The sequence below is a fragment of the Camelus bactrianus genome, chromosome 4, assembly GCF_048773025.1.
Source record: "Camelus bactrianus isolate YW-2024 breed Bactrian camel chromosome 4, ASM4877302v1, whole genome shotgun sequence".
In the NCBI taxonomy this organism is placed as follows: domain Eukaryota; kingdom Metazoa; phylum Chordata; class Mammalia; order Artiodactyla; family Camelidae; genus Camelus; species Camelus bactrianus.
This window is the reverse complement of record NC_133542.1, coordinates 45,433,573-45,449,290: the sequence shown is the minus strand read 5'-3', so window position 1 is coordinate 45,449,290 and position 15,718 is coordinate 45,433,573. Positions and strand designations below refer to the sequence as shown.

Below are 15,718 nucleotides of genomic sequence, written 5' to 3'. Positions count from 1 at the left end.
ACTCACCTGAGGGCCCGCCGCTCTGGATAATCAAGGTCATAACTTTGCACAGAGTCATTGCAAGAGTCCCGGGAACTGCCCTGAAGCAGCAGCTGCTGTGGCAATCGCACAGGCACTGGAAACTGGTGCACAGAAGCATTGGGCTGGGAAGTCGTATGGTAAGGAGGTGGGATGCTATTGCTGGTCTCACTGCGATAGTCACTATCTCGATCATCAACAGCACTATCAGGATCTTCAAAAGCTGTGGAATAAGCACAGTCAAGCATCCCAGCTTTATTTAGTTCTTCAGAATTTTTTTCTGCTTCTAACTTAGGTAGCCACAAGCCTAGACCTTGAGAACAACAGCAAACTGAGCTGCATATGAGCCCAGTGACCTCAAAGTCACGTGAAAAACTGTCTCAATTAACATCCAAAACTCTCCTTACCAAATGAGGTAAGATACTTGGTTTAATTTTAGTGCTTACTCTCAAAGGAGTTCCAGATACATATCCCCAATGCAGAATTCTCTGGAATTCTGCTTCTCCAAGCTATCATAAGTCTAATGAAAATCTGCTTTTAAATGTCATAAATAGATTCTGGCCCTCTACTATTATCAAAATGGGACAGAAAGGGGAGAAACAGCTTTCCCATCTCTCATAACAGACATTTTGGTTCAAAGTTGGTGTGGTGTTTTCAGACTTTAAAAATATGTGGTTAAACAATTTAAGCCACTAGAAGCTAGTCCAGGAAATCAGGAAGGTCAAAGCCAAGATTTAGAAGCAAGTCAAAAGCTCTAGATGCAGCTGAGAACAGCAGCAGTCTTACTGTCTTGCTGCAGCATTGGGCTTTTCTAATAATTTCTATCAAGCACCTATACCCTGGGCTCAGAATTCCCATCCCAAGTCTGAGCTGAGAGGAAAACACATGCACTGCCAATGGGGTCTTGTTGACAATGCAGCCAAGTTTATCTAATAACAGTGACTACAATTTCATAGAATTATCTCTGCTTTTCGGGCCAGCACCTGAGTGGCTACGGTTTTTTTCCTTGATGTCAGCTAAAATGGCCACAGTTACAAACCCTGCTCCAAGCAAAAATAAAAACATGCAACACTGTGCTTGGAAAGGGAGCTCAATCTAGTAGTTTGCAGTTTATTTTATACAGAAGCCATTTTGGACATCATACCCATATGCATATAATTAATAAGGTCCTGTATGTTCTTCCTTGCCAAGCTTCTATTTGCTCACAACAAAGAAAAGGAAAATTCACCATCCCCATATGGAGATTCTTTAGCAGATGATGGATTCTTCTTATTAGTAATTTTTTTTAAAAAAGGTAGTAATGTGCACAGCAGAAGCCTCCTAATGACCATAAAATTAGGTTTTTATAATTGCTCATGTAGGAGATAAGAACCTGTATCCATGTAGTGGAAACAGAAAAGAGTTAATGAACTAGGGGGAAAAAAGTCCAGACAGAAACAATTAAACTGGGGAACAAATGGAAGGTAATAGGGAAATGACCCCTTGGCTTCTACATTAGACAACTTGATAGATAATTCCACTAAAAGAGACAGGGAACAAAAATATGTGGGTTCCATACAACACTTCGGGGTACAGCTGGGAGCAAAGGTAAGAAGATCTTATGAGCTTTTCCCATTTGAGTTTATAGCAATAATGTGAGGCTAGGGAAAGGGGAAACAAGGAGATCTAATGAGCTTTTCCCATTTGAGTTTAAGGCAACATGTGAACGTAAGAAGAGGAGAATGATCAGAACAATATTAGTCAAACAATAGGGATTACAAAACATTCTATTTACAAAGCATTCTGATCACACATTAGGAAAAAGAGACTTTGGAGGTACTGGTTTTAGACCTTGATTCATTTATTGTTCTGAAGACAAGAAAGAATCAAGGGACAAAAATCAGTATTTCAGTCAGAGTTAATTCTTTCTGAACTCACCAAAGGAGTAAGTGTGAGGAAGTCAGTGCTGGATTATTCATGCATACAGGTAAGGGGGTAGAGGCAATAAAGGAGACAAAGCCAAAAATGTACTTAACTTCCAGCAGGAGAATATGCTATTAGCACAAAACCCCAGAGAACCAAGACTGAGTCTCCAAAGAAGAAGCACTAATAGACAATCTACTGATTATGAGGCCAGGAGAGGGGAGCTTAGCCAGAGTCAGAAACTACGTGGAGAGACCCTGAGTTTCTCACTGCATCTGACCTATTACTCCTAAATAATGTTCTGCTTTATTTAGCTAAGCTAAGGGGAGGAATATTCCAAAACTTTCCTAAAGGTGACACATTTCTATACTGAAGAAATAAGGGCAAATATTAGGAAACAAAGTGTCTATGGAAGGGAAAGGCTAGGAGTAGAAGAAAAGGGAATGTGAAAAGTAGGAGGTGACAGGAGAAACAAAATACAAGGAAGTGAGGTGAGACAAAGGACAGAAAGAAAAAAGGTAGGTCAAAAAGGTAGGTCAAGGGCAAAAGCCAGCTTTTCTCCCCGTACAACACCACCCCAACTTCCTTAGAGAGTAACCCTCCTGGAACCACCAAGGAGGTTTCTAATTAGAAACTAAAAAAGGAAATTAAGGAAAAAACTTGCATGAAAAGAATTGTGCTTTCAATATGGCAGCAACAATCTCTGACTTTACACTCTCCCCCATAGCACCATTTTGCCTAAAATAGAAAACTTCTGGCTTCACTGAGAGAGACTGAGTGCAGGCTTGGTTACTCAGATTAAGGAGGACCTGTGAACTTGTTTGAGGGTAAAAGTTGAAAAGCCCCTTGCAAATTAAAAGGCTGCGAAAATTTACTCATTCAAACATTTATTGAGTGCCTACCAGTGCAAGGCTAAAGAACACAGAAGACTCAGAGTACAGAGTTCATTTAACAGGAGAGAGAAAATACAAATACAAGGAAGTAACTATCAGGAGAATAGTGCAAACCAAATGTGATATAACTTGAAGGTAAGATCACTTCCTGTTTGGGTGATCAGGGAAATCATTATGAAGGATATGATGCTGAAAGACAGGTCAGTTTTCAACAGGTGAAGATGGGGTGGGTGGAAGGGAGATAGTATCTTCTAGAATTTGGATAAAAGCAACAGCATGAGTAAAGGCCCAATGGTGGGAAAGGATTTTTTTTTTTTTTTTGAGGAATACTTTGCAGCTCATTTGGCAAGTACATAAAAGGCCATAAAAGGGAGTGACAGAAAATAAACCTGGAAAAGTAGGTTGGAGAAAGTAATCCAATCTGGGGCAGAGATAGGCCAGAGGCACAGAGTAGGCACTCAAACAAAACTGAATGAAATACTGAACAATGAGGCTCTCTGGTATGTGGTGCTCCTGGATTGAGTCCGTGTCTTTAAATCCAGAGCACAGGGAAAACTTCACCAGAGAAGGAAAGAGAATTTAAACCTTTTTTTTTCTCATGGGTTACATTTTCTACTTGAAAATCTTAAGTTATCTGAGCTCTCTTAGGCTGCCTTTGAGTAGTTCTCTGGTGCAAACACTCAGGATTCAAAACTCAGAAAGCTCACACTCCATGAGAAATTCTAGTGACAGGACAAAACTTGGCCCCTCTTACCATCTACTGAATGCCTAATCACTGGGACTCAATTCTCTTCCTCTCATCAGAAAGGTAACACAGTGATGTCAGCCTAGGACTGTGAATCCTGCTGGAAAGAAGTGGCTGCCCATTCTCTAAACTCTAGAACAATGCTGGTCTCCAGCATGGCTGGGCTGCTTCAAGGAAAGTCAAACCATGTCCTCAGCCTCTTCATTTCACAAACCCAACGACCTCTCGCAGAACGAAATTTCTTCTAGTCACTGCACTCCTTAGCTAAGAGATCAAAGGAGAGGGTTTCCTACAATAGGGGGCTGACAAGACTACCTGTCTCTGGGGAAAAAGAATTGGGAAATCCTATCAGGATTTTAACTGGGACTTTGGTTTGAGATTTCTCTCTTTCTTTCTTTCTTTTTCTCTCTGCGCACGCACGCACGCGCTCACACACACACGCGCGCACACACACACACAGAGTCTTCAAGAAATCAGCCTGAAAGGATGTAACATTCCACTGCAGGTAATTGTCTCCTGAGATTCAAGAAGGGGAGAAGGGGGAAATGAAATTACATATGCTTGTATGCATGAATATCCAGCTTCATAGTTCAGAGGGAGTATGTTAAAGGGTAAGACAAAGAAAATTTAAATTCTTACGTACTCTGTTGCTCTCCCCAGCCCAAATAGTTCCAGTGACCTAAGAAAACCGCAAACGGTAGCAAAGAAGAGTGACAGAAACAATTTTAGGATGAATTCAAAGATCATTTCCCATCTCACAAATTGTTATATACCTTACCTTACTTGAGCCTACCCTACCTGTATTCCATTTATTTTTCATAACATAATGCTTCTACCAAGCATACGACAAATATACCAAGTACTCTTGCTCTCTGTAATTCACTACATAGAGAATAACAGAAAAACGACTGCTTCTGTTCTCTTAAATCTCCTTCTGGCCTAGGTCTCTCTCAGAACAACATCATTTAGAAGCTAATATACCCTTCTGTGTTCAAAATGAGAAAAATCTGACCTGCTTTTAAGAAAACCCTTCCTCATCTCTGTGTTCACCAATCCTGAGCCTATTACAGGATACCCATGAGAAGCTCAGACCTGACTGCAGTGGGAAAGAATGATTCCTTTATCCAGGAAAAGTGGTATCTAATTTTGCTGCTCTCTATTGAAAGTTAAAAGGCCAGAGAATGGCATTAATCTCTAATCTTCCAATATGTGATAAAACACAGATACAGCCAGTTTTTTTCTGAATTGTCTGTAAATTTTTAATAAAATCCATTAAAATAAAGAAACTTTGAATGACAGAAAACTGAAAACATTTTCTACTCATTTTTCAAGATTAAAAAATTCAATATTAATTGGATTTAAATCCTATCCCATATCCAAACCAAATCTGAGACAAAGAAATCACTAAAAATAGGTCTTTATCCCAAGAAATAAAGGAATAATTTGGCTTCACAGTTAAGAAGAAATCACTAAAAATATGCCTTTATCCCAAGAAATCACTAAACTAGTGTGACAAAGAAATCACTAAAAATAGGCCTTTATCCCAAGAAACAAGGAATAATTCGGCTTTATTGTTAAGAATATGGATAATGAAGTCAATGCTAAGTTCTTCTGGCACTGCCACATATAGAAGAAGTTATTATAGATGTCTCCTCATCTGTAATACGAGAATAATGAGTCTCATTGGTTTCTGTAAGGATATAAGAGAAAATGCATGTAAAGTGCTTAGCATAGTCCCTGGAACATGGTAAGCAACTGTAATTTCTTGTTGTCTCGTCGTGTTGCCAGGTTTTTGCTTCCCTTACAGCTTCCTAAAGGTAGGTAGTAGGAAGATCAGCACACTACAGTAGTCCCAATGTCTGCTGAGGGATCATCAACGCCTTGGTTAGAAAGCCCTCAGAGTTCTGAGGGTGCAGCTACCTTCAACGTCTGCTATAGTCTCAAAATTCTCTAAACACTAAATGAAGCCAATTCAGGCTGTCTTCCTTACCTGAGTTAACTCCCAGCCCTGGGGACATGGGACTAGGGATCAGTCACAGGCTGTTTAACTATATACTAAGAGTCAGTTTTCTTTCTTTGTACTTACCTTCTTCCTACTACCTATGTCTCTTCTTCTCAAGTTGGTTTAGCGTGCAATTTTAAAATTTTTAATAATTTATGTAACCTTCTAACCATGATGGGGAGAAGAGATTCTAAAAAAATTCTCCCAGGGTATATAGCACAGTTGCCATAACAACTGTGCGAGGGTAACTACCTTGCTTCTTTTTCAAAGAAAACTGACAAATAATCACATAGAACTTCAGAATATGCCTATCAACCTAGATTGCTCCAGGCAAGTGACAATGCTGCTTCTCACTGAAAACTCTGGAACCAAAGAAGCCTCTCTTCACAGTACACAGCCTCATTCTTGAATGCCCTCCAGCACTGCAGACAATTTCTAGTACGTAGGTGTTCAGTAAATATCTCTTGTATGAATAAATTAAATGAATGATCTGATCCCATCTACTGGGTCCATCCCTAAGCCATGAAAACAACAGTAGTCATGCTCTCTGACCAACCAGTTCCCTATTCTCACTTCAGTCTGGTACCATTATAAACGAAATAATACCAGTTTAATTAAGCAAGTTTCCTTTCCCACCCCAAAAAAGCACTAAAACATCTCACTAGCCAGTAGAACAATTACTGTGGATAGTTAGGTTTTACCAGGCATAAGAACCAAGAAAAGGAGGGCGGAAGTGTTCCAGGAAAAGGAAATTATATATGCAAAGGCACGTTCAGTGAGCTGAAAATAGTTCTAGCATATCCGAATGAGAAGCTGTAGGGTTATGAAAGAAACTGATCAAAGTGAGTCTTAAGTAATGTTTAGAAATTTAGTAATGTTAGGAATTTGGAATTATCTGGAGGGTAATACAGAGCTATCACAGAGCTTTTAAGCAGGGAAGAGACAGGATCAGATCTGTCTAAGAAGAGAATGGTGGTACAGCGTGGCCACTGATTGGTCCAGCAGGTAGACTGAAGACTAGAATCAGGGAGGCTGGTTAAGGAGGCTACTGCACTGACCTGAGGATGGCTAGGGAAGTAGCAGAGGAAGTGAAGTAGATATATTCATGAGACATCTCAGAAGTAAAATCAACAGGATTTAGTAAGTAATTGAATGTGGAAAGCAAGGAAAATAAAGCCTAAATAATATTGCCCTGGTTTTTAGCTTGAGCTACTGGGTGAATATGACATCATTCATTAAGAAAAATACAAAAGAGGGGAAGAGTGAAGAAGATGACAAATTCAGTGTTAGATATACTGGCTTTGTGGTATCTATAGGACATCTCAAATGAATATGTCTGGTAGACCTAGATATATAGGTGTGGGGCTGAGAAAAGGTGTGGAACAGAAGACTTGGATTTTTCAGAATACAAGCTCTCGGAAGACAGGGATTTTTCTGCTTTGTTCCTTACTATATCTTTAGTGACTAAACAGTGCCTGGCACAAAGCAGAAGCTCAACAAATGAACGGATAAAAATTGTAAGTAAATAAGAACAATGAGGCAGAGAATGCAGATAAAAAAAAAACACTGCATGTAGGGGAAGGGGGAAACCTACAGAAGAGCCACATTTAAAAAAAGACAGGAAAAAAGAATGCAAATTTTAAAAAAAATTTTTTTAAGCAGACAGGAAAAAAAGAACTGACAATACAGTGTTGGTGAGGTTGTACAGAAACTAGAACTCTCATACATGGTTGGCAAGAATGCGAAGTGGTAGGCCACTGTGGAAAACAAATGGGCTTTTCTTACAAAGTTATACACACACCATACAACCCAGCAATCCCCCGCCTATGTATTTACCCAAGAGAAATAAAAACATGTTCACACAAAATCCTACACAAAAATGTTTACAGTTGCTTAACTGTAAATGTTTACAGTTGTGTGAGTATCCTTCAACTGATGAATAAACAAACTGTGGTATATCCATACAGTAGAGTACTACCCCATAATAAAAAGTAATAAACTAGTGTCAGGCATAGATGAATCTCAAATGTATTACAAAAAGTGAAAAGTCAGACTCAAAGCTACATGCTATATAATTCCATTTATATGACTTTCTGGAAAAGGTGAAACCATAGGGACAGAAAACAGATTAGTGGTTGTCATGGGCCAAGAAAGGGAGAAGTTGACTACAAAGGGGTTTAAGTGAATTTTTAGGGTTGATGGAATTGCTCTTTATCCTGACTATGGTTATGGTTACATGACTGCAGGTCTTTGTCAAAACTAAAAGGGAGAATTTTACTATATGTAAATTATACTTTAATAAATCTAACTTAAAAACAAAAAGTAAGAGTCCATGAAGAAGCCTGCAAAGAACCCTGAGAGGATGAAAAACCATGGTAAGTATGGCTCCTAAAGTCAGGAAAACAAGGTTTCAAGGAAGGAGTGAGTGGTTAATAAGTGGTCAGTGCTACAGAGTAAAAAAAAAAAAAAAATTTAAAAACAAACTGAAAAGGTCCTACTGAATTTAGAAACAAAAAGTTACTAAAAACTTTAATGACAGAAATTTTAATGAGTGAATGCTAGACTTTAGACTATTCAGAAGCAAATGGAAGCACATGAAATGGAATAAGGAGACATCAAGAGATTCCACAATTCATACAGTAAAATACAGAATGTGAGGAAGGTATAGGGTGCTGTTTAACAAAGGATGTCAAAGAGGAAGCAAGCACAGAAAAGATATTGGAAAATGTGTTACAGAAAAAACTCTAAGAACATTAGGAGCTTTTAGAAAACTAGCAGCATTCTCAAACTGGGCATCCATATACATCAAATGAGTGTCAAACTGAAAATTTTAATGAGCAGGCTAATGTTTCCGACCTCCCTAGAGCCTCAAACCTCTTCAGCTCACACGCTTAACAAATGAATAACCAATTACCCTCCAGCTCAGTGGCACCTGATGCTAATAGAGTCAGGCAGTCTAGAAACCTAGAGCCTCTACTGGCAGTGACGCTTTATTCACAATATGCGCTCTCCTCGGACTGTGAGCATACCAAGGGTACATCAAGTCCAAAGCCACAAAATTCTGGACACTTCAAAACCAGAAACCACAGGACAATTCCTAAAATTCCTCTCTACTTTATCTTCCATGTCCAATCTGTTAACAAGCTTAGTAATTAAGTCCATTCAAGTCTCCCTCATGTTGTCTCTTCCCCTTATGTTTCACTCTCCTTATCAAAGAACTCATTACCTCAAGCCTAAATTACTACAAATTTTTGATTGGACTTTAGATCTTCTAATCTCTATCTCATCCAACCTACTTAGCAGACTGCAACTAGACTAATTTTCCTAAATCCAGCTTTTCATCACATCATTACCCTTTCAACAATTTACAACTCTTTTTAAAGAATGTATTTATCTTCCTGACTTTCAAAACTCTCTATAATCTGCTATCAAATAAATATCAAACCCACTGTTAACCAGTCCTCCAAAACAAAGTCCTTGATATTGGCAAACAGATTGTCACAATTCCTATGCTTGCCATACGCTGGAGATGGAGAGAAGTGAGCTCAATTTCCCCTATCTGTCCCCCAGCTTCTGAAGCTGGGATGTTCTTCACTCCTACTCCATGTTGGTACAATGGAAATGGTTTGAGTTTGGAACCAGATAAACCTAGGTTCAAAGCCATCACTTACTAGCTAAGTAACCTTAGGCTGATTAACTTCTCTATACTTGTTTGTCATCTATCCCAAGTGAAGAGTAATACCACTTACCTCTCAGATTTGCATAAATATTGAAAATCACGTATGTAGCATTTAAATACCATGTGCTAGGCAAATGGTAATTATTCAGTAAATGTTCCTTATCTTCCCTTATATAGTTGGTACTCATTCTTAAGTTACACTTAAACAATTCTCCATAAACAATGCTGAATGACTCTAGCACAGTCTCTCTGTTAACTGAAATAAAAACCACCTGCCTATTTCTTAATAAGTTAAATACATACTTATCTTTATGATCCAGCCATTCCATTCCTAGGTATTTAACCAAGAGAAATGAAAACACATGATCATGCAAATGTTCACATTATTCATTAATAACTGGAAACAACCCAAATGTCTATCAAAACAAAGTGTGGTATGCCCATATAATAGAATAATAGAACACTACTCGATAAAAAGAAATTACTGATACACTCAACAAAAGGGAAGAATCTCAAATCCTGCTGATTGAAGGAAGCTAAACACAAAGGAATACATGCTATATGTTTCATTTATATAAAACTCTAGGAAACAAAATTTGATCTATAGTGATAGAAAGCCTATCAGTAGTTGCCTGGAGCCAGGGATGGGGAGAAGGATGAACTGCAAAAAGCATGAGGAAATGTTTAAATATAATGGAAATGTTCTGTATTTTGATTGTGATGGTAGTTTCACTGGTATATACATCTGTAAAAACTAATCAAACTGTACACTTGGGTCAAAATGGGTCAATTTTTTGTATGTATGTATCTTTGTAATAAAGTTGATTTTTAAAAAACACCTGCCTTAGAACTTAATTCATTCTATTGCTTGCCTTTGTCCAATTCATTCCATCCCTAGTATAGTCTAAGGCTCCCTGAGTTTAAAATCCGATCTCATACTTCCTTTATGTTCCTCCCAATGCTCGATACAGAGATCCTGTACTGAAGGAGATAACAATTGAATAAAAGCAGGTTCTTCTTAATCTTAGAAAACAGTGTCTTTAAATTTTAATAAGAAATACTTGAGGCTCTTGTTTAAGATGCAGATTCCTAGACTGTACTCCTAGAGATTCCAATTCAAAACACCTGGAGTGGCTTGGGAATCTGCATTTGTTGTTTTATCTGCTTTTTCAATAAGCAATTTGGGGATGTAATGCTAAGTGAGTTTTGAATTACATTTTGAAAAACACAGCTATAGAATTTCTTACATGAAAAAAGCCAGTCTCTCAGAGGCATAGTGCTCCTACACTCACTGATGGAAGAAGTAGGCAGTCAGATGAGCTATCTAACTGAGCCAGAAGACAAGTTTAATGTAATCACAGGTAAATAAAAAAATTCTAGCAGGTCCAGGACCCAATTAAAAATGAATCCTTTTTCTAGAAGGCAAAGCTTCTGCACTATCCCTGCTGACGAGACTATAGCAGCATAGTCACAGACTTCTTCTGCCTACTTCATCTCATTTCTAGTGGAAAATATAAGAAATCAGAAATAGTCACATTAAAAAATAAAGTCTATAGTTACCAAACAAAACACCCTCAGACTACTATTACATCACCAGTTAATAGTCCAGTGCTAGTCATTTTTCCCATGACAATGAAGTGACAGGATATTTGAGCTCCAGAATTAAGTGAACAGCCATCTGTCTAGAACAGCAATGACAGGACTCATCTGTCAATTACTAAATTATAGTAATTACCAGGTAGCTCACAAAGGACAATGAAGTCAAACATTAGAAATTATTCCCTTCCCTTTTTCCAGACAGGAGATTAGATAAATAACATAAAGCTTCTCTTTCCATGGAAAACAGTAAAGAATCTATAATTAAGGAAAGAACTTTGAACCTAACACAGGGGAACAACAAAAAGAAACCATTGCCCAAATTTCCTTGTGAATAAATACATAAAAATCCAAAATAAAATATAAGCAAATCAAACATAGCATTATATTAAAGGAATATTTTTACCATAATCAAGTAGGGTATGTTATAGGAAGGCAAAATGATTTATTAATAGAAATTGATTAATGCATTCATCACTGTTAGTAAGTCAAGGAAAATACCCATGAACAATTGGGTAAGTACTATTAAGGAATTTTGAAATGTTCAATATCCACTCATTTTTAATACAAAAGCTCTACTGAGGTATAAAATGCTAAAAAGTACCAAAACATAAATGAACTGCTCAATGAATACATGAACACACTTAAGTAATCAGTATGCAGATCAAGGAAGAATATTACCAGGACGCCAGCAGATCTCTTCCTACCCCTTTTCAGTCACTTTTCCAGCCTTTGAACCATCTGTTTCCCCTGCCCATCACACTTACCCCAGAGAGCCAACCATACTCCCCTTATTTCTTTCAAGTCTTTCTCAAAAGTCATCTCACTGTGGCTTGTACACTAACCCCCTTATTTAAAATTATAATTCAATTTCAATTCTAGCATTCCCAGTTGCTTTTCATCATCTAGTCTTATTGGTCCACTCTCTAATATCCTGTTTTATTTCCTAATTCATTATGTTTACTGTCTGTCTCCTCCCACCCAGGATCTTTGTCTGTTTTGCTTCCTGCTATATCCCAAGCACCTAGAACAGACCCTGGAATATGTCCAAAAATGTTTGTAGAAGAAAAGGATTGAGGGATAGAGGGAGAAAGGGAAGGGTTGGGGAGGGTGATAGGGCAATGTGGATGGATGTAAGAAAAAGAGTATCAACAACAGAACATAAAAGGTACAAACTTTCTAGCACATAATTTAACAAAATTTTAAATGTGCATATTCCTCAACCCAGTAATTCTATTTAACATAAATACATTAATTCAACTAATATTTACTGAGCAAAGGTACTAGGGATATACAAATAAGCGTTTTCCCTACTCATGAAATTTATGGCCTAGAAAGGAAAACAAACATTAATCAAATAATCACACACACTGAGTAAGTGACAAAGGAAAGGTAAAAGCAGAGGTACAATAAAAGAATATATAATAAGGGAGACAGATCCACCTGCACGTTTACAAAAAATACTTGTACAAAGTTGCTTACTATAGCTCTGTTTCGTAGCAAAAATCTGGGAAAAAATCCAAATATCCATCAAGAGGGGAAGTTTTAAATTGTTATAAAATTTGAGTCTGATCAATCTTCTAGGCCCAATTACACACAATTTACAGAAAATACAGAGGCCAAAAATTGTGTTAAACTACACCATGGGAATGTATTGAGCAAAACTCAGAATATGGGAAACTCTTAAGTCAAACAAATGGTTTAATTGCTTCAATAAAAAAACTACAAGGAAGAAATTAAGAGATGGAAGAGGAATCTATAGATTAAAAAAAAGAATTATAAGATATATGAAAAAATACATACAAAAAATGTTTAGTGATGTGCACTTGAGTTACAAAATATAAAGAAATCGAAGAAGTTATTATCATAAAGTTGGGATAGTAGTAATTTTTAGGGAGGAAGAGATTGTGATTGGGAAGAGGCATGTGGAAGGCTTTCTGGGGTACCTGGCAAAGGTCTATTTTTCACCTATCTTATATTAATTTATTAAAATAAACATTTATTTTACGAGGGTATCTCTATGTATGTTATATTCTACAATTAAATCAATTTTTTCAGTGCATCAAACAAACTGCTCATATCAGTACAACCACCACCATCTGATTACTTCATTCCTCTGCAAAAAGTCTTCAAAGGCTCTCCATTGTCTTCAAGATAAAGTATAAACAGCTTGCTATGGCATTCAAACCCTTCATAACATGAGCACTCTGTGTCTCTCTGGCCTCATCTTATCCCCTGCCCTCAAGCCATCCAGAATTTTCAACGTCCTTAAGTCATGGTTTTTCATCGTAGTGTCCTAATACCATAAGCTCTTTTTCCTTGACTAACTACCACTTATCCTTTAAAACTTAGTTTATTTCAGAGGTTTGGAGGGAGGGAGGAATGGATAGGTAGAGCACAGGAGAATTTTACAGCAGAGAAACTATTCTGTATGGTACTATTAAGGTAGATATTAGTCATTACATATTAGTCAAAACCCATAGAATATGTAGGAATATAACATACATTTAAATATAATTAACACTGCTGTATGTTACATATGAAAATTGTTAAGAGTAAATTCTAAGAGTTCTCATCACAAAAAAATTTTTTTATTTCTGTATTTAATTTTGTATCTATACAAGATAATGGATGTTCACTAAACTTATTTCATTTTTTTAACATTTTTTATTGAGTTATAATCATTTTACAATGTTGCACCAAATTCCAGTGTAGAGCACAATTTTTCAGTTATACATGAACATATATATATTCATTGTCACATTTTTTTCTCTGTGAGCTACTACTATAAGATCTTGTATAGTGATCGGTTTGTTCAAGTGGTCAGTTTCTTCTTGATTCAATCTTGGTGGACTGTATGTTTCCAGAAACTTGCCCATCTCCTCTACGTTATCCAGTTTGGTTCCATATAGTTTTTCATAATATTCTCATATGATATTCTGTATTTCTATTTTATTTGTTGTAATTTCTCCACTTCCCTTTCTTATTTTGCTAATTTGTGCTCTCTCTTTTTCCTTCTTTGTGAGTTTGGCCAGAGGTTTGTCAATTTTATTTACTTTTTCAAAAAACCAGCTTTTGGTTAGGTTTTTTCTATGGTTTTTTACATCTCTATTTTATTTATTTCCTCCCTGATCTTTATAATTTCTTTCATTCTGCTGCCTTTTGGGGTTTTTGGTTCTTCTTTTTCTAGTTCTTATATTTCCCTGTGCTATACAGTGTACTCTTGTTTATCTATTCTACATTTTGAAATCCCAGTCTGTCCCTTCCCACCCTAAATTTATTTCATGATGTATATAAATCAAATCATTACACTGTACACCTTAAATTTATACAGTGCTGTATGCAAATTATATCTTAATAAAACTGGAAAAAAACCAAAGAAAAACCCTATAGAATGTACAACACAAAAAGTGAAGCATAATGTAACAAATACACTTTGGTTGATTTGAATTTTTTTTTAAATTTAGATTACCATTTTCTCTAGGAAGCCTTTCCTAATCATCCCAAATTTTGATTAAGTTTTCTTCCTCTATACTTCTCTACTATTCACTTACCACATAGTACTGGTTACATTTTTCCTCCTCTCTGGACTTGAGCTCACTAAGGTCAAGGACTTTTATTTCTATACCCCTAGTGCATAGCATGGTTCTTAGCATGAAGAAGAGGTGTCCAATAACTGTGTAATGAACAATTCCATCAATTGCTGATATCTACAGTTCTGTCAATCATGTTCTATCAATCAAATTCATTTCTTACCAGTTTGTACCAGTAAAACCTATAATAAGAAGCCATTAAATGACCATACTTTCATGGGAATAACAGACAGTTTTACATATATATATATGTGTGTGTACATATACACACACAAACACACACACAATAAACACTATGCCAAGGTTAGGCACTTAAATGTTGTAATCAAATAAGACTTTGATACATTAATCTGACATTCTTAACATGCATAATTATATAACATAGTAATTGAACAGAAATCATAATAAGTTGATGTAAAGACTACAATTAGCCACATCAAGTTCTTTCTGTAAGAAGGCAGGATAGAAATAAATAAGTGAGTCAGAAGACTACAATTAACATTATTTTTATCAGCCAAATCATATTATTATAGTTTCTCTTTTCTTTGTTAGTTTGCTAGCACCTATAATTAGCATCAATATCAACTGCTTCCACTGATACCACATGTACAATGTAAAACTCATCACCCACTCTTACTGACAGAAGTCCTAGGACCACTGCACAGAAGTTCCTAGAACCCACTACTAAAATAAGACTCCCTACACTTTAAGGAGTCTGTAACTAGTGTATTTTCCTGTCTTAAAGTCCTAGTCCAGGATTACAGGTAGCAGAAGCTGTGAACTGATTCTTCACTTCCAGCCAGTAAGAGGTTCCCTGGCCAGGACTAAGGGAATGGAGTGGATCTTTTGAATTCTCTCTTATACTTTTCATTTATCCTACTATGAATATCCTTCTTTTCAATCAGTACATTTCAATTAGCTTCTTTAAAAGTCATCTCTAAACTCATCTCCTCTGGAAAGCCTTCCAGAACGAGCTACATGCCATTCTTAACCATTTGCTTCCTTGCCACCTTAACACTTCCCTCTCTGTTTCCAAGGTATTGCTATTAAAAATGAACTGCAATCACAGAGAAAAAAAAAAAATGTGACAATGAATATATGTATGTTCATGTATAACTGAAAAATTGTGCTCTATATTGGAATTTGACACAACATTGTAAAATGACTATAACTCAATAAAAAAAGTTAATAAAAAAAGAAAAAAGAAAGATATCTGATGCTATGAAACGGAATCCTTTGACTGAATTTGTTAACAACGGAGAAGGAATCTGGAAATACAGAGTCTCCTGG

General features: G+C 36.6%; 1 protein-coding gene across 4 annotated transcripts in view; it reads right to left on the bottom strand.

Annotated features, from left to right (window-relative positions):
• The window catches only part of UNC13B (unc-13 homolog B), a 167,043-nt gene that overhangs the window by 97,243 nt on the left and 54,082 nt on the right, over positions 1 to 15,718 (bottom strand). For 2 of the 4 annotated variants that reach the window (XM_045515180.2, XM_045515181.2), the window contains exons 8-9: positions 4,202 to 4,237; positions 7 to 241 (exon numbers count right to left, since the gene is read on the bottom strand). In XM_045515180.2, the coding sequence (XP_045371136.1) occupies positions 7 to 241; positions 4,202 to 4,237 (271 nt within the window). The remainder of the gene's footprint in view (positions 1 to 6; positions 242 to 4,201; positions 4,238 to 15,718) is intronic. The other 2 variants (XM_045515182.2, XM_010952825.3) reach the window with 1 other exon arrangement.